Genomic DNA, 26,002 nt, shown 5'->3' on the forward strand with positions numbered 1-26,002 from the left:
GCATTTACTGCAAGCCATAGTATTCAGGGTTGTGGATAAGGAAGATAACGAAGACATGGTCCTTCCTCTCAGAGAACTCACTACTAACTACAACTCGATAAGGAAAAAAACAAGTGTTCGACCAAAGCTTTGAGAAAACAGATTTTCACAAATAAGAAAGAATAAATGCAGATCGTCTTAAAGTTTTCCTTCGAATATCAACCAACATTATTTACCAATACACCAAGCACTTTCCAAGCTTAGAATATTTCTGACTTTCTGGTCACCTATTCTGGTGACCAGAAATAATCATGTGGCAGAGCCTCTGTATTACCACCTACGCTATTTTCTTTTAGAAACAGAATAACATCATCATTTATTAACATTTGCTTAAAGCTCAAAAAAATTCCTCATTTATGCTAACAGTTGTTTTTGAAAGTAATCCAAAGTGACAAATGTAATTTTAAAATGCAAACTGAGTCTACAAAATTCGCATAAATATATAATAACCTGTAGGCTGCCATTTTAGGCTTTGCATGTTTTCTGTCCTGCAAAAGGAGAAGGAAAAGAGCAAGTGAGTACCCTAATGGTCTTGTCGTCTGTTACAAATAGCAAAGTGGGTGTATCTGACTTGCCTTCTCTTGTCTTTAAATACAGTTTCCTGGTGAATCTATTAGGCAAAAGAACACTAATGAAAGCAACACAATTATTATTCGACTTTTTAGTTATTCACAGAAGTACCTTGTTGCCCTTATGCCTTCCATAAATGTACCCATCAGTAAATAACCTCTGACACAGATGTTGATCTTCCACTATTTTTGAGTCTCTAAAGGCAGGAAATTATATTAAACTGCATAGAAAGGAACATACTCTTAGGTTTCTGTGGAGTTTGAAAACAGATTTTCCTGAAATATTTAAAATATTGCACAGCCTCGGCAACATATTGAGACTTCGCCTCCACAAAATGGCGAAAAAACCCCACAAAACCTATACCTATGTAGGGCCAGGCACAGTGGCTCATGCCTGTAATCGCAATACTTTGGGAGGTTGAGGTGGGAGGATCACTTGAAGCCAGGAGTTTGAGACTTGCCTGGACAACATGGCAAGACCCTACTGCTATTTAAAAAATGAAATAGGCTGGATGTGGTGGCTCACACCTATAATCCCAGCACTTTGGGAGTTTTGAGGTAGAGGATTGCTTGAGCCCAGGAGTTCGAGACCAGCCTGGGCAACATAGGGAGACCCTGTCTCTACAAATAATCAAAAATCAAAAAATTAGTCGGGTGTGCTGGTGTGTGCCTGTAGTCCCAGCTACTTGGGTTGCTGAGGTGGGAGAACCACCTGAGCCTGGGAGGTCAAGGCTGCAGTGAGCCGTGACTGTGCCACTATATTCCAGGCTGGGCAACAGAGTAAGATCCTGTCTTAAATAAATAAATAAATGATAAAAATAAAATGTCATAGAAGACAAAGGTTTACTATTTGCAAGATTAAATAAAATCTTTTGAGGTGGGGCAGAAGAAAGATAAAAAGAGTAACTCTCACATGTCATGCTGCACTCTAAATCAATGACACAAGGTCTCTAAGCAGGTATGTGTATTTTCTGCATCATGGGGTATCTCTGTGTAAAAAGTGAAGTAGAGGTTCCTCTTCAAAGACACTTTCTTCCCTGTCTAATTAAGGACAAATAGTGACTTCTTGTGGAAGTAAAATGTATTCAAACACCTGTGCTAACATTCTTAAATATCTGCTAGCCGTAATAAAGAAATCAATATACTTTGTGTTCTTAGCTCCCACAGTTTAGTCTAAATATCTACCCTGGCATGCTTACAATGGTCCAAGCAAGCATTAGGTGATAGCCCGTTCCTCTTCCTTATTTGGAGGTGTTTTTACCTTTCTCAGCATTCCACAAGTAACTTCCTCCTTCCTTTGTTCTCCCCTGCCTTTGCCTCTTGAAAAGTTCTAAGTTGCTAGCCAATCGGGACAAATACAGAACGTGAGGTCCCATTCCAGCCAATGGAAACTGGATACAGCAGTAGGGTGGACGTATCAAGTTATAAAAGACCCTGTCTCCTTTGTTCAGTGTACTCTCGTGGCAAAACTGCTGGCGAGTGTACCCTTTCTGCAGAGTAAAAATGGCCTTGCTGAGAGAATTAAATTTATGCTCAAGTGCTATTTCTTTGTGGCACTGGGGAACAAGCATTCTATTTTTAAATAAACATTTTTACATATACCATCTTTGGGCCTGGATCTCATGAAAGGTTAAGCTTGAGGTAAAATTATTCAAGTGTAAAAATAAATAAATAAATACAGTAAAAACTCCAGGCACTAAGGGAACATGCTTTATTTATAGACAACCATGAAGAATTATTAATTTTTAAATTCCTGCCTATCAATAAAATTCTTAATGGGAAAGAGAGGAGAAATCTTTTGGTTATAAATCAAAATGCAGTCATTTAGAGTGCAGTATTGGCATGGACTCAGGGGAAAATGGCAAACCTTTAAAGGTCTTTAAGAACTGGAATATGGGCCGGGTGCAGTGGCTCACACCTGTAATCCCAGCACTTTGGGAGGCCGAGGCGGGCAGATCACGAGATCAGGGGTTCAAGACCAGCCTGGCCAACACAGTGAAACATCATCTCTACTAAAAAACACAAAAAAATTTAGCTGGGCCTGGTGGTGGGCACCTGTAATCCCAGCTACTCGTGAGGCTGACACAGAAGAACTGCTTCAACCCAGGAGGTGAAGGTTTAGTGAGCCAAGATTGCGGCACTGCACTCCAGCCTGGGCAACAGTGTGAGGCTCCTCAAAAAAAAACCAAAAATCAAAAAACAAAAAACTGGAGTATGTTTTGTTCAATTTAACTGCAAAGCCAGCTGCAGGGGAAAAATCACGTAACAGAAAGGAAAATGATGAAGCACTCTGTGTGGTTTAAGCTGGAGAAGTAAAGCATTATTTTTGCAAGTGCTCTTCCTCACACACAAGCAGAACATCTTTAGTTTGATCCCCTGATCTGTCGCCAATATGGCTGACTTCGTATCTGTGTTTCCACTGCGAGGCCCAGAAATGGCAGAGATAACAACAAGGACAACGAAAAGGAAACACATCCCTGGAGATTGTTTGGACAGGAAGGACTTTATTAATAAACTTCAGGAAGAACTGAAGATAAAGAAGCAAAGTATCCAGGGGACTAAATGAAATAGAGTAGACAGAAATTCACATTGGACAAAAGCCAGGAAAACCAGGTGAAAGTTGTAAACGGGAAAAGCACACACGATTTCAGAGAGAAACAGACATGCCATTCCCCACACCAGAAAAAGAACAAAAATATTCATTTTTCAAGTCTAATTGATATACAGTTATTACCATGAAAATAGCTGCAGTACATATTAACTGGCAGAAAATTGAGAAATTTCTGTGTTGAATCATTATCTTACATGTTTATTCCAAAAAGATTCTATACCTGAAGAAATACTGTCCCAAATCAACTAAAAGAGCATTTAAAAAATCTTAGATTAAGAAATAAAAATAACCTAGTAAAAATAAGTGCAACATTTTCTTTGTTTCTGAGACAGGGTCTTGCTCTGTTGTCCAGGCTGGAGTGCAGTGTCATGACCACTGTAGCCTTAAATTCCTGGGGTCAAGCAATCCCCCTGCCTCAGTCAGTCTCCCAAGTAACTAGGACTATAGGAACAGGCCACTGTGCCTGGCTAATATTTCATTACTTTGTAGAGGCTGGGTCTCATTATGTTGCCCAAACTGGTTTTGAACTCCTGGTGTCAAGCAATCCTCCTGCCTTGGCCTCCCAAAGTGCTGGGATGCAGGTGTGAGTTATTATGCCCAGCCAAAAGCAACATTTTCAATTATGTTTTGGTTCCCTGTTTTAAATAACATATTTTTTAAACCTCTGGAGGCTAGGCATGGTGACTCACGCCTGTAATCCCAGCACTTTGGGAAGCCAAGGTGGGTGGATTACCTGAGTCAGGAGTTTGAGACCTGCCTGGCCAACATGGAGAAACCCCATCTCTACTAAAAATACAAAAATTAGCTGGGTATGGTGGCAGATGCCTGTAGTCCCAGCAACTTGGGAGGCTGAGGCATGAGAATCGCTTGAACCCAGGAGGCAGAGGTTGCAGTGAGCTGAGATTGCACCACTGCACTCTAGCCTGGGCAACAGAGCAAGACCCTGTCTCAAAATAAATAAAAATAAACCTCTGGGATTAAAAATATGTTACTAAGCTACACAGTACTCTGAAAAAATTTTGAAATGTTTTCTTGCCAACTTACTTCAAAGAGATGCTGTAGAGGATTGGACTGCAATTTTTCCTCATAGCCAAACAGTTGGAAGCCAGTTCCCAGAAGACCTACCATGATAATCCATAAATGAAAAATTATCAAGTTGAACAATAGAGAATAGGCATGACAGGAATATGCATAATTCTATAAAAAGAGCAACCTGTCATATTATGTATCCTGAGAACTATTACAAAATACACTTTTTCCTTCTATAAACTGACACAAGTCAAATTCAATATATTTAATCATAAATATATTAAATAGATATATAAATATACATAAATATAATGAACAGATCACTGAAATTAAGTTCACAGAAACCAACAGGTTATGAGCTCATCAAAGGTAGAGTCTGGACTAATTTATCTTTGTACTAACAGTGCCAAACACCACCCTAGCAGACATTAAAAAATAAACATTTATTATGCAGTTACTCCGTTGAAGTGACATCATGATGCTAGACACTAGGCACTCAAAATTTATTAAAAAAAAAAAAAAAAACTGATGGAAAGTGTTTTCAAACTTTCTTTTTAAACTTGTAGGCATTAATGTTTTAGGAAGACATTAATGAAGACAACAATGGTTTTGTTGTTATATTAGTTCTTAAACAAATAATTGGAGGAAAACAGCAAAAGGTAAAACTTGGAACATCCTTGATTATTTCTCAGGTTCAAGGTAGCCAAGCAACAAAAATCTTAAATTTGACCGTGTATAATTTTTCAGTCTTTGATGATAAATTCAGAGTTCAGGGATAGTGTTAATTTGTACCTTAAAAAAAAGAAAGAAAAAAAAAAAACAACCAAAAACTGAGGTTGGTAAACTACAAATTAAAATTCCTAGTACAGTCTGGGAGTATGTAGACTCACGATATTCTGCATAAAGATGATCATAATTTCCGTTTGAAAGGATATATGCAGTGTGGGGTAAGAGGAACATTAGTTTTATTACTTTAAAAACTAATTTATGGCTGGGTGCGGTGGCTCATGCCTGTAATCCCAGCTACTAGGGAGGGTGAGACAGGAGAATCACTTGAACCTGGGAGGTGGAGGCTGCGGTGAGCCGAGATCGTGCGATTGCACTCCAGCCTGGGCAACAAAAGTGAAATTTTATCTCAAAAAAACCAAAACAAAACAACAAAAAAACAAAATTAGCCTGGCATGGTGGTACATGCCTGCGATCCCAGCTACTTGGGAGGCTGAGACAGGAGAATCACTTGAACCTGGGAGGCAGAGGTTGCAGTGAGCTGAGATGGTGCCACTGCACGCCAGCCTGGGTGACAGAGCAAGACTCCATCTCGGAAAGAAAAAAAAAATTATTTCTATATCAATTACCAAGCTTCAGATCTAAAGGGCTTTACTGATACACATTTTTCTATACAAGGTTCAGTAGAAAGTAGGACGTGACTGAACACAGGAGACAGGAATAACAATACTTTGGAACTTAGGAACAGGAAGGATGACTGAAGCTCTATTCACTTTCAAGCAAGAGCAAATGTGATTATGATTCATGGTGGCTGAAGCAGAGTGTGGAAAGATGCTCAGTGTTCCAAAACACAAAAATGGGAAAAGTAAAGGCCAATTCCATTTAACATTCAGCCTAATACATTTTCAAAAACTAATTCTGTGCTTAGAAACTGCCAACTTTCAAATGGAAATAGCTGAAACAGCAAAATTATTCTTTAACAATGATGGTTATAATGGAAATGTTGACAGATCATTAACCATAGCAGTCCTTTAGAGAAAAAACTGCTATAATGAAATCCTGCGGCTAAAATGTAATGAATACCCTAATCACATATTTGCTAATGCCTGTGAAATGTCTAAATCGGTCAAACTAATAAAAATCAGTGCCATCCATTAAGTCTGACTGTTGAGCCTAGGGCCTAGCCCTCTGACTACCAGCTGTTGTGAACTACAGGTTGATTTTTTAAATGCAGGGCAAGTATTCTGATTCTTCCACAGTGAATAGTAAGGGTACTATTAACAGATTCAAGGTCTACTCTTCTTAGAGTGCTTCTTACATGTAGCACTGTAGATATAAAAGTCAGTCTACGACTTCAAGGAACATGCCTCAGTAGGGCAGGGAAGCATACAAATAAGAATATAAGACAGGAGGCTTACCATATTTGAGTAGAGCTGGATACTAGGAAATTGGTGATGTGAGAAGATGGGCAAGGGTGTGTCTGTGTGTCAGAGAATGCTTTATAGAAATTAGATAGTAGAGATGTTTCTTAAAATATACACGGCAGTAACACCAGAGATTTTCTTAAAGTTTGTATTTCACACAATCCTAAGCCAAAAGAACAAAGCTGGATGCATCACGCTACCTGACTTCAAACTACACTACAAGGCTACAGTAACCAAAACAGCATGGTACTGGTACCAAAACAGAGATACAGACCAATGGAACAGAACAGAGCCCTCAGAAATAATACCACACATCTACAGCCATTTGATCTTTGACAAACCTCAGAAAAACAAGAAATGGGGAAAGGATTCCCTATTTAATAAATGGTGCTGGGAAAATTGGCTAGCCATAAGTAGAAAGCTGAAACTGGATCCTTTCCTTATTCCTTATATGAAAACTAATTCAAGATGGATTAGAGACTTAAATGTTAGACCTAAAACCATAAAAACCCTAGAAGAAAACCTAGGTAATACCATTCAGGACATAGGCATAGGCAAGGACTTCACGTCTAAAACACCAAAAACAACGGCAACAAAAGCCAAAATTGATAAATGGGATCTAATTAAACTAAAGAGCTTCTGCACAGCAAAAGAAATGACCATCAGAGTGAACAGGCAACCTACAGAATGGGAGAAAATTTTTGCCATCTACTCATCTGACAAAGGGCTAATATCCAGAACCTATAAAGAACTCAATCAAATTTACAAGAAAAAAACAACCCCATCAAAAAGTGGGCAAAGGATATGAACAGACACTTCTCAAAAGAAGACATTCATACAGCCAACAGACACATGAATAAATGCTAATCATCAATGGTCATCAGAGAAATGCAAGTCAAAACCACAATGAGATACCTTCTCACACCAATTAGAATGGCAATCATTAAAAAATCAGGAAACAACAGGTGCTGGAGAGGATGTGGAGAAATAGGAACACTTTTACACTGTTGGTGGACTGTAAACTAGTTCAACCATTGTGGAAAACAGTGTGGCCATTCCTCAAGGATCTAGAACTAGAAATACCATTTGACCCAGCCATCCCATTACTGGGGATATACCCAAAGGATAAGTCACGCTGCTATAAAGACACATGCACACGTATGTTTATTGTGGCACTATTCACAATAGCAAAGACTTGGAATCAACCCAAATGTCCATCAGTGACAGACTGGATTAAGAAAATGTGGCGCATATATATACACCATGGAATACTATGCAGCCATAAAAAAGGATGAGTTTGTGTCCTTTGTAGGGACATGGATGCAGCTGGAAACCATCATTCTCAGCAAACTATCACAAGAACAGAAAACCAAATACCGTATGTTCTCACACATAGGTGGGAATTGAACAATGAGATCACCTGGACACAGGAAGGGGAGCATCACACACCGGGTCCTATTGTGGGGAGGAGGTAGGGGGAAGGGATAGCATTAGGAGATATACCTAATGTAAATGACGAGTTAATGGGTGCAGCACACGAACATGGCACGTGTATATATACATATGTAACAAACCTGCACATTGTGCACATGTACCCTAGAACTTAAAGTATAATAAAAAAAAAAAGTAAAAAAAAAAAAAAGTTTGTATTTCACAATCTACCCTGTCCTTCACTACCATAACAACTTCATTTACCTTGCCCTCTCACACCTTGATTACTGGTTTACATGAGTTAGGAATGGTTCTGAGTAAACTCATTATATGAGAGATAATTTGTGGTAGTACTTAACTGTTTGGATCGCACTCCTCTCTTTTTCTCTTTTCCTTCTGGACTTTCCCCACCCTACTCCTGCCCCTCACTGTACAGTTCAAGGGGAAGCCAAAGTATCACCCTATGCTTATCTTCTGGGCCACTGGCTATGGTATAATAGTGGATCCTACTTCGTGTAGGATGGCCCAGGGAGGCTGGATGTCCTTAGATTGAAAAACAGCAGGGCTGTGGTTGAGAACGGTGTACACAGTTAGACTTACTTCTTCCCTGTATACTCACTTCTACATGTAACTAATAAAAGCAGGCAATTCCTCTTTATTAAAACCAAAAAAGCTTACATCAGGTCTTACTCTGGGGTTTTTTTTTTTTTTTTTTAGACAGGGTCCTCCTCTGCCACCCACACTGGAGTTCAGTGGACTGCAGCCTTGACCTCCTGGGCTAACACGATCCTCTTACCTCAGCCTTCCGAGTAGCTAGGAATACAAGGGCATGCCACCATGTCCAGCTAATTTTTTTGTATCTTGTAAAGACAGGGTTTCACCATGTTGCTCAGGCTGGTCTCAAACTCCTGGGCTCAAGTGATCCACCCATCTTGGCCTCCCAAATGTTGGCATTACAGGAGTGAAACACCATGCCTGGCCCAGGTCGTCTTTGAATGTGTGAAGTTACCTTCCCCAAAGGTAACTTGTGTGGTGAGAATTACTCAAATAAATAGAAGATAATATGCACAAAAGCCATTAGGAAAAAAAAAATAGGTAGGACATACTACTTCATCCAATGGGATTCTGCCTATATTCTGTCCAGAAGATCAAAGTTTTTAAAAATTGAATTTTACAATGAAATGAAAAATAAAATCTCAAACGTACTTACCAAACTGCATGCCCCAATCGCCAAGGTAATTTATTCTTATTACTTGATGTCCTAAAGCTTCTTTGAGATTTGCTATAAAATTTCCTAGTAATCAATAAAGTATAGTTTCTCATTCTTGTTATCCATTTTTGACATAAGAACCACGTACTTCTCTATTATCAAAGCATAAGTAAAAAATTCTTTTCACAAAATTTACCAACTTATTGTTTTTAACTAAAATATTCATCATTGTGTTTTCATATATGTTATGGAAAGGGAGTAAGAAATTACTTGTAGGGCAGTTATTCCAAAGAATCTCACATTTCACAGTAACAGAATTTTCATCAACATTATTAATAGGATTTTAGAACACGTTAGAGTAATCGCTATTCTAGTCAATTTCAAGGAGAGAAAAAAAAAAATCCCAGTAATTAACAAGAAATACATTTGTCTGTGTCCTAAGAACCGAAGCCTCACTGCTGTATTTTCCCTTTTTGTGTTTTCTAAATAGCTCATTCTATCTCCTTTTAATCACTAACATCTACCCTCTGCATGCCTGCTCCCTAACAGCATGTAATAATCTAAAGCTTTCACTTTCCCATACTGCTGATGCTGGTTTCACACTCAACATCTATTCCGCTTTCCTTCTTGTGTGCCCTCATCTACTGCCGAGGCTGAAAACCTAAAAAGTACAATTCCCAGAGTCTCTTTTTGTTAGAGTTCCAGAAGTCTTCTAGGTTTGGGCAATCAGAGACAGTCTGTGTAAGATTTAGAAGGTGAGCTACTTCTATTTTTTTATGACAAGCACAGTTGTGGAGGCTTTGTTTTTATGTGACACCATGAACAGAGGTCCTAGTATTCCATGATGGCCACCAAAGAAACTGAAAGTATATGGGGCTGCCTCCTAAGACTGGATGGATTCTAGACGGCATGGCAGGAGTAGTGGCATTTTCTTGACCACGGCAGTGGCAGCATGGTTCTAGAGCAGTGGAAGTGATTGCAGAAGAGGCAGGAGCTCCCTTGATGACAAAGTTCTATAGTGCAGTTTTGGGAGTTATTTATGTCAGCTTAATCCAAAGCTTCTGCAGCTGTCCCAACAACTTTGTAAACCATTCAATATCCTATAATAAATCCTCTCCTACCTTTACTAAGAATGGATTTAGTTTTTTGCAAATAAACCTTCACCAATATCCATACCTATCTTAAACTACTGCAGCTATCTTCTTTTCCAGCTTCCCTACTTCTAGACTTTCCCAATCTATAAAGTCCCAGCAACGGGAACCCCAGTTTTTCCAGCTGGTACAAAGATAGCATATTCTTATTTTTTTTCTTCTTAGCCCCTTGTTATATCACAAATCCAATTAAATATCTGAACCTAGACTTCTGGTATCAGACTGCCTAATTTCAAATCCTGGCTACAATACTTTGGAATCTTGGGAAAGTTACTTTTGGTAGCTGAATTTCTTCATCCATAAACCAGAGTTAACAGTATTTACCAAACTGGGCTGTTATAAAATTGAATTATATAATACATGAAGACACAGCATGGTAAGTTCTCAAATATTATCTCTAACTGGTCCAAATATTTCCCTCAACTGTGAAAACAACTTTATCATACCCTACCCATCATTTACTCACTCCTATACTTTTGACTTACTCACATAACTTTTCTTATATTGTATATTTCTTATACTTTTTCATCAAGTCCTGTCATTTCTTCTCTTAAAATGCTGCCCAAGAACAATGAGAGCTGACCCCACAACAATCTATGTCACAAGTACTAATTTCTCCAATTCTGAAAAGTACTGAAGTACAAGTTAAACAACTTTCTCTTAAGCATGCAATAGGACAGATTTCTACATTGGAAGTGAGATTAGATTGAGATAAACTCCAAAGTCCCTTCCAATTCCAATATTATATAATTTTAATTTCAGTTTTTAAATTCACCTGCTGCATGACACGTGCTAAATAAATGAAAATTGTAAGTATATTATACACTGAAGCATTACAACTATGAAGTACTACATAGTAATCTCTATTTATTGAAATAGTCTTTTTTTGTTGTTTTTTGAGACGGAATCTAGCTGTTGCCCAGGCCACAGTGCAGTGGTGTGCAGCTCACTGCAACCTCTGCCTCCCGGGTTCAGGCGATTCTCCCACCTTAGCCTCCTGAGTAGCTGGGATTACAGGTGCACACCACCACACTGGCTGATTTTTTGTATTTTTAGTAAAGATGGGGTTTCGCCATGTTGGCCAGGCTGGTCTCGAACTCCTGACCTTAAATGATCTGCCTGCTTCAGCTTCCCAAAGTGCTGGGACTACAGGTGTGAGCCACTGCACCCGGCCAGAAATAGTCTTGTTCTAATTTCCAGTCTTGAACATTCCACTAAGTGCTCACATGACTGAGGTGAATTTTTAATAAAAATTGTTATTTGCACTTTGTAATTTTGACAAAAATTGTTATGTATTTTATATAAACAAAATATATGAATAGGCAGAGCGTGGTGGCTCACGCAATCCCAGCACTTTGAGAGGCCGAGGTGGGCAGATAACTTGAGGTCAGGAGTTCGAGACCAGCCTGGGCAACATGGTGAAACCCTGTCTCTACTAAAAATACAAAAATTAGCCAGGCGTGGTGGCGCATGCCTGTAATCCCAGCTACTTGGGAGGTTGAGGCAGGAGAATCCTTTGAACCTGGGAGACAGGTTGCGTGAGCTGAGATTGCACCACTGCACTCCGGCCTGGGCAACAAAAAAACCACAAAATAGATGAGCAAAAAAATTTGAAGGGTTATATATCCCCACATAACTATTTTTACTTTTGCATCTTTCAGGTCTTCTCCATATTTATACTTACTTTTAGAAAGTTAAAAATCATAACATAGATAGCAGTTAAAATTAGTTTCTCAGTGAATCTTTTGGTTTTGAAATAAATTTTCTGTTTCCATCGTTATTAACCAACGTTGTCCATTTCATGTAATATTGAATTAGCGTAAGGCTCATATAAATTTAAACTTTTTGTTTTTTGTTCTTTTGTTATTTAAGCATTAAACCATTAAACTATCAAATACTTCCTCAAAGGCACGTTTAGTATTTTATGTGAAACTAAACACTTACCTATGATGGTAGAACGCAAATGTCCAACATGAAATTTTTTGGCAACATTAGGTGAACTGCAAAAAAAAAAAAAAGGGGAAAGTTATTTCTCTATTCTAAGAATTAAGACTTCTAAGAATCAACTAGGTCATGCCTCCATACTTTGACAAAATTGTGGAGTATAGCCTTTGGTATTAGGGCAAAGATAAGTTAAAAGTCAAAAATTTACAGCAAAGATAAATTAGAACTCAAAATTTTGACATTGTTAATGAAATGATCCTGTGACTCCTGAACTAATAGCATTCACGTAAGTGGTATACTTAGGAAGTAGATACATTTAAGGATTGACAAAACCAACACAAATTACTAAGTTTAGTGCAAATCCTTTACCCTCTTAAAAATCACTGAGGGCCTCAAAGAAATATTTTTCATATGGGTAATATCTGCTACTATTTATTGTATCAGAAATCAAAATTTTAAAATGTAAAAATACCCCCAGCACAATGGCTCACGCCTGTACTCTCAGCACTTTGGGAGGCTGAGGTGGGGAGACTGCTTGAGGCCAGGAGTTTGAGACTAGCCTGGGCAACATATCAAGACACTGTCTCTACAGAATTTTTTTTCAAAAAACTAGTCAGGTAGCTGGGCGCGGTGGCTCACACCTGTAATCCCAGCACTTTCTTAGGCCGAGGAGGATGGATCACTTGAGGCCAGGAGTTCTAGACCATCCTGATCAACATGGTGAAACCCTTACTTTAGTAAAAATACAAAAAATTAGCAGGGTGTGGTGGTGCATGCCTGTAACCCCAGCTATTTGGGAGGCTGAGGCAGGAGAATGGCTTGAACCTGGGAGGCGGAGGTTGCAGTGAGCTGAGATCACGACATTCATTGCACTCTAGCCTGGGTTACAAGAGCAAAACTCTGTCTCAAAAAAATAAAAATAAAAATAATTAAAATAAATTAGTAGGGTGTGGTGGTGCATGCTTGTAGTCCTAGCTACATGGAAGGCTAAAGCAGGAGGATAGCTTGGGCCCAGGAGTTCAAAGTTACAGTGAACTATGATGATTGTACTTCAGCCTGCGTGACAGAGTGAGACTCTGTCTGTAAAATTAAAAACAAAACAAAACAAAAAAAGGAAAAATATTTATGCATAAAACCTCTAACAATTGGAATGTGACTCACCACTCCAAATTCCCAATCAACACATTTATCACCCCCATGTGTGCTCAAGAAGTTGTAATCAATCATTTAACATAGCAAATGCTTCCAGAGCACTCACTACCTGACAGGCACAGCTGCACACACTTCACGGGCATTAACTCATTTAATACTCGTATGTGCTGTGAGGTAAGGTACTCTTAACTTTTATTTTACAGATGAGGGAACTGGGACAACAAAGAGAGATGATGAAGCAAATGTGGCAATATCTTGATGACTCTCAAATATGTGTAATGAACATATAGGGGTTAATTATACTGTTCCCTGTTTTGTGAATGTTTGAAAATTTCATAAGTTTTTCAATATTAAAAAAAGATAAATTATTATCTTTTATATTATCAATTATAAAAAAAATTGAACATAGCTGGTTAAAAGTGGTAAAACTAGAGCTTAATTCTGGTTTGTCTCCAAAGTCTTGTTATATACCCTTAAGAGTACTACGATTTAAAATATACCCTTAAGAGTACTACGATATGTGTGCACAATTATGAAATTATGAAACTACACAGGTATTTATTTAATCATTGTTTAGAAAGAAAGTAAACATCCTTCTAAAGGCTTAAAAAAAAAATCTTACATTTACAGCCAAAAGAGGACTGGATTTACTCTTCTGCCTTTAAATAATCAGAAAACCAGAAAAATAGATGAAACACTGATTTTATGAAACTGGACAATAGGTAGTGAAGGACTATGATGTTTTGAGAGAACAAGAGCAAACAAGGGGAATCCTAGCGCTGTACCATATTGCTGCCTTACTAGTAAATTTGTTGGATATAGCTAAAGCAGAAAAATCTATAACATGAAATGTTTATATTAGAAAAAAGGTTTCGAATCAATAATCTGAGTTTCTCCTTTAAGAAACTAGAAAAAGTGGAGCAAACTAAATCCAAAGCAAGCAGAATAAAAGAAAATGACATAGATAAAAGTAAAGCAAAAAAATCAATAGAAATAAAAAACCCCAGAAAAACAGCTCTATATCATAGTTGTGGAGGCAGTTACACAACTTGCATACCTATGCCAAAACTCATCAAATTATATGTTTAAATATGGTGAAATTCTATGTTTAAATAAGCATTGTATGTAATTATCCCTCAATAAAGCTGATTTAAGAAAAAAAAAAAAAGAACAGAATACAATGGAACAATAAAAATAAGCCAGCCCTGGATGCATTCATATTAAAGAAACATAAAATACATTATTGGGGGGGGGGAAGAAGTGAAAACAATGTAAAATATGTATAGTCCGTTTACAAATGCATAGAACATCTCTAGGAGGGTGAGTAAGACACTGATACTGGGATTAATAGATACCCACAGAGGAAACTGAGATGGGGAAGAGCCTTCTTTTTCATTAAATATCTCTTTGTAATCTCTGAATTTTTAAAAAACTGGGTATTTATAATGTCTGTTAAGAAAAAAAAAAACTTTCAGCGCTTCGCATTTTCCCTCCGGTATTAGAAAAATTGAATCTATCTAGGTCTTCAAGTTTTGAAAAAATGTCCCTTGAAATCAACAATTTGCTTCTCTCTGATACCATATGTCTACTGAGAAGGGAATACATAAAATGGAAAATACAAATTCACTTCTTTTGGCAACTGAAGTAGCTATTATGAATTATAATCTGGGCATCTTATTGGGACTTTTGTTAAATTATTCCTTAATTTTGTAAGAAGGGACAGATAACATCACTCTTGGCTGGGCGTGGTCGCTCATGTCTATAATACTAGCACTTTGGGAGGCCAAGGTGGGCAGATCACTTGAGGTCAGGAGTTTGAGACCAGACTGGCCAACATGGTGAAATCCTGTCTCTACTAAAAATACAAAAACTAGCTGGGCATGGTGGCACATGCCTGTAATCCAGTTACTCTATTGGGGAGGCTGAGGCAGGAGAATTGCTTGAACCAGGGATGCAGAGGTTGCAGTGAATCATGCCACAGCACTCCAGCCTGAGCGAGAAAGCAAGACTCTGTCTCAAAGAAAACCACAAAAAACTACTTATTTTCCAGATAAGAGGCCAGAGAAATTAACTGTCCCATCTAAGATCACTGAACCAGTTACTAACAGTCAGAACTGCTACCCTGACTTCCAAAAGTCTCATTTTGCCAGCCAGAGGTCTCCAATCTGTTTTGCTAGAAGAGTGTCTCACACTTGGGAGCAGCAGGGGCTGGGGAAAATCATGCTGAGAAAAAAAAAGAAAAGGCTACCACTGCTTACCATGATCTTACACAGTTGATCTGTACAAAATAGGAAAGGCTGACTAGAGAGACAGGAGAGAGGAAACAGTAGATAGCTTCAAGTCTTACACCATCTACCAGGGGAAGTCCAAATCTATGATGGACAGCCATTTATCTTGTATTTTATCACACTGCTCCTAAATCAGACAAAATATATGACAATCTACACTATGTACCAGGGAAGCAGTAAAAGTTAAGTATGCAGGTTTCAGAATCAAGAGTTAGGTCTGTGAACCTGGGCAAGTTACTTAATCTAGTATTATCATCATCAACTCAATTTAGGGAGAAAGTTTCTTGAGCATAATGATCATATCTCTTGCTTTCTGGGGAATGTTGCTTGGTCTGTTCAGGATACTACATATTTTAAAAATTCTCTTCTCCCATCTCTCTTATTTTCAGAAGAAATCCAAGAATAATGTTCTCTATCAATTTTGATCCTGTCTCCACCTATTTTGTCTCTACTTTGAAATCACAACAGCAAGAACTGCAGCATCTGGAAAACCTCTAAGGGAGAGAGAAGCAATGGTCTCACAACAATGCCACATGTAAACTGTCAGAGAGCAAAGATGGCTGCTAGGAGATAGACAGGCTCTGCCTTCACCAGCATTCAGACACTCATTTAAATTCCAGCCTTCCTTAACTGCTTTAGAAAAAAGCTAAGAGAAGCAAATCCATAAGCAAATTAACTGCCATACAAAAAGCCTACAGAATACAACTTGCATAGAACAGGTTATTTTTAGATACTTCTTAAAAGCATAAACAAAAAGGAGCAGTATATGGGAAACCAAAACTTAAGAGGAAAGCCAGGGAATCAATGAGTAAGGAAGACTGATGCCACAGTATTTCTAGAGCTTAGTTGGAGTAAAAGGATGGTGAAGGTGGAAAAAAAAAAAATGCAAAAGAAGGTAAGTAATGGTGGCAACTTTTCAAGTTTTAGGAAACTTATAATGGCATTACTTAAAGGATGAATGTACGGCAACAGGTAATATATTGCCTCCCTATTGATTTTCCTTTACTTGCCGGTTAGGTAATTGAAAGGGGTTTAAGAGTAATATGGTAATGAAGTGCCTCCCCAGTGAAGAAAGCAGTATGTCCATTAATTTAAAGACATGAATGAAAATAATCAAAGATGATCACAAATTCTTTGCTTCTCTCATCATTAAGAGATGTACTCTATTTTTCTTCCATTGAATCTGGGGTGATCTTGTGACTTGCTTTCATCAGCAGAAAGTGACAAAACTGATGATGCCATGCCTGTTCTAAGAAGTTTTCACTATCTTAGAGCCTTGAGTACCTCTGTAAAGAGGTCTCGCTACCCTGTTGGAGAAACAATGTGGTGGGAGACAGAGATGCCTAGCCAGAGAAGTAAATGAGCCACTTTTGATTTCTAGCCCCAATAGTCTCCAGATGACCAGTTACATAAATAACCTCAGGCAAATAGAAGAACCACTGGCCTGAAATACTCCTCTCTCCCCATTTCCTCATACATGGTGTCATAAGTACCAAAATGGATGTCGTTTTAAGACACTAATCAGAAGCTGGCAATTCTTTTTCTTATAGAGCCAGATAGTAAATACTTTAATAGGCTTTTGGACCATCTGATCTGTCACAACTATTCAACTCAGCTCTACTTTGTTCAACTGCCATTGCAATATGAAAGCAGCCAATGTAGATGATGTAAACAAATGTGCATGGCTGTGTTCCAACAAAACTTTATTTGCAAAAACAAGTGGCAAACTGGATGTTGCTTATGGGCTGAGGTTTAACAATCCCTACATTAAGGTTTGCAGTGGTTTCTTATTCAAGAGGAGAGAAAACAGGCAAATTTCCTTAGGAGATGGCCTTAGTGTAGTTCCTCTGCGGTATGAGGATGACTGTAGGAAGTCCCTCTACTCTTTGTGATGCAACAAATATTTAAACTCAACTTTAAATATCATAATTGTGGTGTACTGCAGTACAAGAGTCATTCATAGTAAGTGTCTACTCCATAGGAGCAGAAGCTTACTCAGTAATTGGTCCTTATCATAAATTCATGAGTTTGGTCTTAGAGGGTCTGTCTTCTTTAAGAAGACAAGTGAGTGGCAGAGACAGTACACATGCATAAAACCCGCTCTTTCACTGACTGTACAGGAGCTAATCATAACTAAGTTTAATGGCTATTATCATAAACTGCAATAATGAGTTAGTAAACATAATACTTCCCATATCGATTTTTAAAAATCTTCCACAGACATAAATACTTAAGAAGACAAAAGGCTCTTAGCAAGTTCTATCTTTCTAAGTAGAAAAACAGTTCATCAAGACTGTTCTTCAGCTTTAGGAAGACAAATGCAACATCTCTGATAATTTCCTAGTCTGTCAGCTGTACAATGAAAGTATTAGTTTTTAGTGTTCCCTTTTCTCTCTTCGTTACCTCAAACAGTCTAAATACCAGACAGTTATACTGACAGCATGTTAGAAAGTTCTATGAAGACTATTTAGAGGCACATTAAAACTTCAAGCTATTTTTCTGGTAATTAAAAATTACATTTATTACAAACACTAAAAGACTTGTTTCTCTGGTAATCAAATTACTTAAAAATTTTTTTTTTGACACAGGGTCTTGGTGTGTCTCACCTGAGCTAGAGTGCAGTGACAATCCCAGCTCACTGTAATCTTGAATTCCTAGGCTCAAGCTATCTTTCCTCCTCAGCCTCCCAAGTAGCTGTCACTACGCGAGTGTGATACCATGCACAACTACTTTTTCTATTTTTTTTTTAAGAGGTGGTGGTCTCACTATGTTGCCCAGGCTGGTCTCGAACTCTTGGCCTCAAGTGATCCTCCCACCTTGCCTTCCAAAGTGCTAGGATTACAGGCTGAGCCACCATGCCTGGCCACTTTAAAATTCCTAATACGGCAGTAACCATTACCTCTGCCTTAAGAGTCTATTAAAGTGAATAACTAGTTCTTCCAAAAAAGGAACTGTTAATACTAAATATATATATATATAAAAGACATTTTTTGGAGGTCCAAAAATATGTTTTTATTTATAGTTCAATGATTGATTCACTGTGATTTCAAGAAATAATATAATTGCACTGGTTTTCAAGTTTTCCATATGTTATTTATTAAGACCCCAAATGATGATGGTAATAACACTCCTCTGCCCAGTCAACTTGATTAAGCAACACATAAAAGGGGTGCACCCTCACCTGAATTCAACCACAATCTTCTTCCGGGGAAGACCAGAGAAAAGTTCACTTTTTAATCCATATTTTGAGCCATCTTCAATTACTTGTTGTAGCACTGTCTGAAAATTAAAGGAGTGTAATTTAATGAACAACAATTACAATGCTTTCAACTACTCTGTTGCTGAGAATTAAATATTGCCAATTTGTTCATTCTAATTTATGGAACTGAGAATTTCATAGAATTCTCAGTGGCACTACCTCCAGCACTACTTTTCTTGTTACTAATGCTAGTCATAGTAACATGAGTTAACACTTACAAGGATGCTGTGCCCTTTTATACTCCATGTCTATTCATCCTTATAGTAACCAGTTATGTAGGTATTTTACAGAGAAGGAAACTGAAGCTTGGTGAAGTTAAGTAACCGCCAAAAGTCCCACAGTAAATATGAACAACAAAACCAGAAGCATAATCTAATACTTATTGAGTTCATACGATGTGCCAGCCACTGTTCCAAGCATTTTATATGCATTAACTTACTTACTCCTCACGACAGTCTTAGAGATAAGAACTATTTTAACAAATAAAGAAAGAAAAGTACTGAGGGGTTAAGTTGTGCAGAAAAGAACTTTTGCAACTTCACAGCTAACCTGTTAACTGCTGCATGCTGCTGCAGTTTTTGTGATATTAAAGACTACAAGTAATAGTAGGAAAAAGACAAAAATGTATAATGCCTGTTGGCTACACAAGTAAGAAACAAGGAAATCTCACAGAAACTTCCCAAACATATTCCAGGTTAGTTTTTAGTTATTAACATAGAACTATGGTATATAATTCACAAAATTCATTTTATTTTTTGTTAATGGTGATGAACTTTTGTTTACTCATATCAGTTGGTTTTCTTTCCCCAACTGCATCTATATTTTACTTTTATTTTTACATTTTTGAGACAGGGCTTTACTCTGTCTCCCAGACTGAAGTGCAGTGGCACAATCAGGGCTCACTGAAGCCTCAATCAGACTCAAGTGATCTTCCTACCTAAGCAATCCTACCACCTCAGCCTCCAGAGTAGCTGGGACTATAGGTACATGCTACCACACCCAGCTAATTAAAGAAAAAAATTTTTTGGAAGGGGACAGTGGCTCACGCCTGTAATCCTAACACTTTGGGAGGCTGAGGCAGGTGGATCAGGAGATCAGGAGGTCAGATCGAGACCATCCTGGCCAACATGGTGAAACCCCATCTCTGCTAAAAAAACACACACACACAAAAGAAAATTAAGCAGACATGGTGGCATGCGCCTGTAGTCCCAGCTACTTGGGAGGCTGAGGCAGGAGAATCGCTTGAACCCAGGAAGCGGAGGTTGCAGTGAGCCGAGATCGCACCACTGCACTCCAGTCTAGGTGACAGAGCGAGACTCCATCTCAAAAAAAAAAAAAAAAAAAAAAAAAAAAAATTTATTTTATTTTTATAGACAGGGTCTCTTGCTCTGTCGCCCAGGCTGGTCTTGAACTCCTGGGTTCAATAGATCCTCACACCTTAGCCTCCCAGAGTGCTGGGATTATAGGCGTGCGCCACCATGCCTGGCCCCAAAATGCATCTTGAGTCTTAAAAATGTGGCTTATGTTGTGAAAAACTTTATTATCAAAGAGTTGGTTAAAATGGTCTCTAAATGGAACAAGCAGAGAAGGGAGCAGCAGCCAGTACCTAACAATTGACATTTAAGAAGCATAAAGTGCTGGGTCCAAGACCAGCTGCTTCTACCGTACCCATTGTCTTTAAGCCTCATAATCTTAAAGATGGGCAACATTTCCCACTTAATGGATCCAAAACTAAGGTTCAGAAATAGTATGTATGTGCACAAGGACATAGAGAAAATAATATTCTCTTGATTCACATTGTGTAATAAGAAACAGATAAAGGATTAATACAATATATAGACAGTATACAGAATATTGTCTGTCATAAACTAGAGACCCAGTATTATTAGTCCAAGAACATACATGAAACGAATACATCAGTAAGAAGAAATCCAGATTCAGATTATTCTAAGTGGAAAGTCTACAAATCTTTCACTTCTTCTTTTTATGTAATGAATGGCAGACTCCACAACAGTTAATCATAGTAAGTTAGAATTATCTTTGACAATTACCCTCTATCTACTGATTTACCTGGCACAAACAACAAAAAGGCAACATTATTAATTTTTTAAAAATTGAACATTTAAGATAAGGCTGAAGTCCCTCTCGATCATCTGTCCTTATCCTAATTCCTTCCCTCCTTCCTCAGGAGTAACCACTTTTCAAATACCATTTTAGCTGGTGACTACTCCCTTCTTGCAACTATCCTCCTTCCTTGGTTGTAAAGACACCATTCTCTCTCAACTTTTGCTTCTCAATTTCCTTTGTAGGCTCTTCTTCCACCATCTGCCCTTGACTCTGCACTCTGTGTTCCATTCTTGCTTCTAGCTTTTTATTTTACACTTTCAGGTCACCTTAAGACTTCAAATACTTGGCCGGGCATGGTGGCTCACATCTGTAATCCCAGCACTTTGGGAGGCTGAGGCAGACAGATCACCTGAGGTCAGGAGTTCAAAACCAGCCTGACCAACATGGTGAAACTCTGTCTCTACTAAAAATTAGCCGGGTGTGGTAGTAGATGTCTGTAACCCCAGCTACTTGGAAGGCTGAGGCAGGAGAATCGCTTGAACCCGGGAGATGGGAGTTGCAATGAGCTGAGACCACGCCACTGCACTCCAGCATGGGCAACATGAGCAAAACTTCATCTCAAAAAAAAAAAAAAAAAAAAGACTTCAAATACTAATTACTTCTAACTACTTAATCTCTCTAGTGCTACAGACTGATTGGATATGCTTCTCAGGCATTTCACAGAAAATACACTTGTTCTTCCATCTACACTGTCTATTTCCACAAACTGCACTACCACTCACCCAACTAACCTACTCAGAAACCTAGGAGTCCCGAACATTTACCTTATTCCCTCAACCTCTGTAATTAGTCACCTGTTAATCACCGGGTCCTATGTGTATTATCTCCTAAATATCGTTACAGTTACTTAATAACTGGTTCTTCTACCCTGGTTTAGGTCCTCATCTGTCAGCTATACCACTGCAAAAACAACACCTACAGTAACGCACCAAATAACAATGTGTCAGTCAATGATGAACCACATATATACAATGGTGGTCCCATTAAGACTGTAACAGAGCTGAAAAATTCTTATCACCCAGCAATGTTGCAGCAGGTCATAATGCCTAGTGCATTGCAGTACTCACATGTTTGTGGTGACGCTGATGTAAACAAACCTACTAGGCTAGGCTGCCAGTCTTATAAAAGAATAGCACATACAATTATGTACACCACATAATACTTGATAATAATAAAGGACTGTACTGATTTATGTATTTAATCTACTATATTTTTAAATCATAATTTTAAAGTGTACTCCTTATACTTATTGAAAACAATTAACTGTAAAACTGCCTCAGGCAGGTCCTTTAGGAGATACTCCAGAAGGCACTGTCATCATAGAAGATGACAGCTTCATGTGTTATTGCCCCCGAAGACTTTCCAGTGGGACAAGATGTGGAGGTGAAGACAGTGATATTGATGATCCTGACCCTGTGTAGGCTGAGGCTAATGTGTTTGTGTCTTAGCTTTTAACAAAAAAGTCTAAAAAGTAAATTAAAAAAATTAGAAAAAGCTTACAGAATAAGGATATATTTTTGTACAGTTGTATAATGTGTTTGTTTTAAGCTGCTATTACAAAAGAGTTCAAAAGTTAAAAAATTAAGCTGAGACATAAAGAAAAACAAATAGAAGAAAAAAGTTTAAAAAATGAAAAAGTTTACAGAATAAAAATGTTACAGTCAGCTAAGGTTAATTTATTATTGAAGAAAGAAAAATATTTATTTTTTTAGAGACAGGGTCTCTAGTCAGGCATGGTGGCGTGCACCTGTAATCCCAGCTACTTGGGAGGCTGAGGCAGGAGAATCGCTTGAACCTGGGGGGCGGAGGTGGGAGCTGAGTCTGTGCCATTGCACGCCAGCCTGGGCAACAAGAGTGAAACTCTGTCTCAAAAAAAAAAAAAAAAAAAATAGAGACAGGGTCTCGCTCTGTCACTCAGGCTGGAGTACAGCAGTGTGATCCTAGCTCATTGCAGCCCCAGCACTCCTGGGCTCAAGTGATCCTCCTGCCTCAGCCTCTCAAAGTGCTGGAATTACAGGCGTGAGTCACCATGTCGAGCCAAGAAAAGTATTTTTTTAAATTTTTGTTATTTTATTCTGAAGTTATGGTACAAGGAAAAATATGTTTTTATAAACCCATTGTAACCTAAGTGTACAGTGTTTGTAATGTCTACAGTAGTGTACAGTAATATTCGAGGCCTTCACATGCACTCATCACTCACTCACCCAGAGCAGCTTCCAGTCCTGCAAGCTCCATTCACGGTAAATGCCCAATACAGGTATAGCATCTTTTATATTTAATACTGTAGTTTTACTGTACCTTTCCTATGTTTAGATAGGTTAAGATACAAATATCACTGTGTCACAATTGCACAAATACTGTATTTGGTATTTACATGATGTACAAGTTTATAGCCTAGGTCTCTGTAGTCGGTTTTATCATCTAGGTTTGGGTAAGTACACTATGATGTTCTTTAATAACAAAATCTCCTATGGACACATTTCTATGAATGTATCCCATTGTTAAGCAACACATGACTATATAATAAAACAATAACACCTATCTTTTTACATAGCATATACATTTAATCGAGTCTATTTTATTCAAACCCTTCAATGATTCGAACGGTTTAAGAGATTTTATCAACTAGGTGCAGTGCCTCACACCTGCAATCCCAACAATTTGGGAGGCTGAGCTGGGAGGACTGCTAGAGGCCAGGAGTTTGAGATCAGTCTGTACAACATAGCAAGACCCCATCACTGAAAATTTTTTAAAAAGTAGCCAAGTGTAGTGGCCTGTGACTGTATTCCCAGCTACTTTTGGAAGCTGAGATGGGAGGATTACTTGAGCCCAGCAGGTCAAGCCCTGCAGTAAGCTACGATGATGATGCTATACGCCAATCTGAGTGACAGAGACTCCATCTCTAAAGGAAAAAAAAAAGAAATTTAAAAATATATTTATCAATTTATAATCTGACTTTTACCTGACACACGCCTATCACTTTTGTTTTTTTTTGAACTTTTTTGAAATTTATTTGTTTAAAGGCATACCATAGGCTGGGCATGGTGGTTCATGCTTGGGAGGCCCAGGCAGGACAATCACTTGAGGCCAGGAGTATAAGACCAGCCTGTTGAAGACCCCATCTCTATTAAAAAATTTTTAAAACTGCCTGGGCATGGAGGCTTGCGCTTGTTAGTCCTAGCTGCTCTGGAGGCTGAGGCGAGAGGATCGCTTGAGCCCAGGAGGTTGGGACGGCAATAAGCTATGATCACACCACTGCTTTCCACCCTGGGTGACAAAGCAAGACCCTATCTCAAAAAAACAGGAAAAAAAAAGGCACATCCATAAAAATCACAAGTTCGAAGTGCTAGGTTTTTCTGCCAATAAATATCTATTAAAATGAAATAAGTTTCACTGCTATACTACCAAAAATCATCATACGTGCTGCCTGTGATACACATAACATGGAAAATGATGACTTATAGGAAAAAGCTGAAACTCTTATGCAAAGAACAGAAGGCCTTTCACACTAATTTCTTATCCTCCCCCATGCCATCTATGCGCAAACCATACTCTCAACTGTCTGCTAATTTCCAGATGATGCCACGTTTCTGACTATCTGTACTCTGTCCCAAGCCATCCCCTCTGCCTGGAATGCCTGTTCTTGTATCTCCCAGATATATTTTTAATCTTCATTCCAATTCAAGGTTATGTCCCTTCTTCAAGATACACATATATGTACCCCTTTTTACACTAAGGTTGCATCTTAAATATGCCACCATTATAATACTCGTCACATTATTGTTTCCATTACATGTTACACTGAGGTTTTTTTTATGCTTTTCTTTTACATTGCAAGCTCCTTGAGGTCGAGATCCAAGCCACTTTATCTTTAGATCTCAGTAATTTAGACTCTGGCAAATAATAAGCAGATTTATTAAATCAAATGAAAGCTTTTAACTGCAGAATGTCAGTGAGTTACAAATGTTCCCAGATATTCTAACAGATGAATAAGCTAGAGGCCCATCTATTTATCAGTATGTATGTTTAAACGTAAGTTGTATTCAGTAATGTAAATACTGGTGCATAAAAGGCTTTTAATTAGAATGAAATCTTTCAAAGGTTTCACTTTTTGGAATGCTTAGCAATTAATGAATATTCCAATTAACTGGTACTTTGTCTATCACCATTGTCTTTTTCTGTAGACAAGTTTTGTTATTTTATCTAACTCTTTGTTGGTTAATTATTTCTTTTTGGCTCTGATCAGGACTACCAAGGAAGCCATCACTCACCTCCCTATGTATAAGGAAGTTATCACTACTACCCTACCTGTTAATTCTTTGGTCAACAGTTGAAAAGTGCTTAAAATCATTCATTCCTATTTACAGAAACTACATGTGACTTGAATGCATCCACTGCCTATGGGAAAAACGTCTATTAGTGAAATAGATGCAGCCACTGGAGCAGAACTGGAGCCATTTAAATGAGTATCTTTTTCTTTTACTTTTGGTAAAACATGCAAAGTTTAACTTGGCAAACTGAAAAGTGTAAAATAAAATGATGTTATCCATTGTGTATTTTTGAAGCATCCCTAAGAAAAGAGGGTTTTGTTTGCATTTTTTCTATTTAGTTTAGATCATACTTTCTTTTTTCCCTTTTAACAATTAAATATTAATTGAAGTTACAGTTTCTCTTGAAAGTACTGCAAGCTACTGACAGGTAGAAGTTTGGTACCAAAGTGACAGTTCTTCGCAATGCCATTATGGTTACTTCTCAAGCAAAGCTTTATTAATTCTTTGTTGGTCCTAACAAGAGTTGAATTTTTTTTCTTGATGGGATCTGAAAAATCCATTAAACATGCAAATGATGGCCAGGCGTGGTGGCTCACGCCTGTAATCCCAGCATTTTGGGAGGGTGAGGTGGGCGGATCACCTGAGGTTGGGAGTTCAAGACCAGTCTGACCAACATGGAGAAACCCTGTCTCTACTAAAAATATAAAATTAGCCGGGCATGGTGGCACATGCCTGTAATCCCAGCTACCCGGGGAGGCTGAGGCAGGAGGA

General features: G+C 38.2%; 1 protein-coding gene across 4 annotated transcripts in view; it reads right to left on the minus strand.

Annotated features, from left to right (window-relative positions):
- RARS2 (arginyl-tRNA synthetase 2, mitochondrial) overlaps positions 1 to 26,002 on the minus strand; it is a 72,013-nt gene that overhangs the window by 20,868 nt on the left and 25,143 nt on the right. For 2 of the 4 annotated variants that reach the window (XM_025383749.1, XM_025383750.1), the window contains exons 5-8: positions 18,756 to 18,853; positions 12,135 to 12,190; positions 9,040 to 9,123; positions 4,264 to 4,340 (exon numbers count right to left, since the gene is read on the minus strand). In XM_025383749.1, coding sequence (XP_025239534.1) covers positions 4,264 to 4,340; positions 9,040 to 9,123; positions 12,135 to 12,190; positions 18,756 to 18,853 — 315 coding nt within the window. The remainder of the gene's footprint in view (positions 1 to 4,263; positions 4,341 to 9,039; positions 9,124 to 12,134; positions 12,191 to 18,755; positions 18,854 to 26,002) is intronic. The other 2 variants (XM_025383751.1, XM_025383752.1) reach the window with 1 other exon arrangement.

This window comes from Theropithecus gelada, chromosome 4 (genome assembly GCF_003255815.1).
Source record: "Theropithecus gelada isolate Dixy chromosome 4, Tgel_1.0, whole genome shotgun sequence".
Classification (NCBI taxonomy): Eukaryota; Metazoa; Chordata; class Mammalia; order Primates; family Cercopithecidae; genus Theropithecus; species Theropithecus gelada.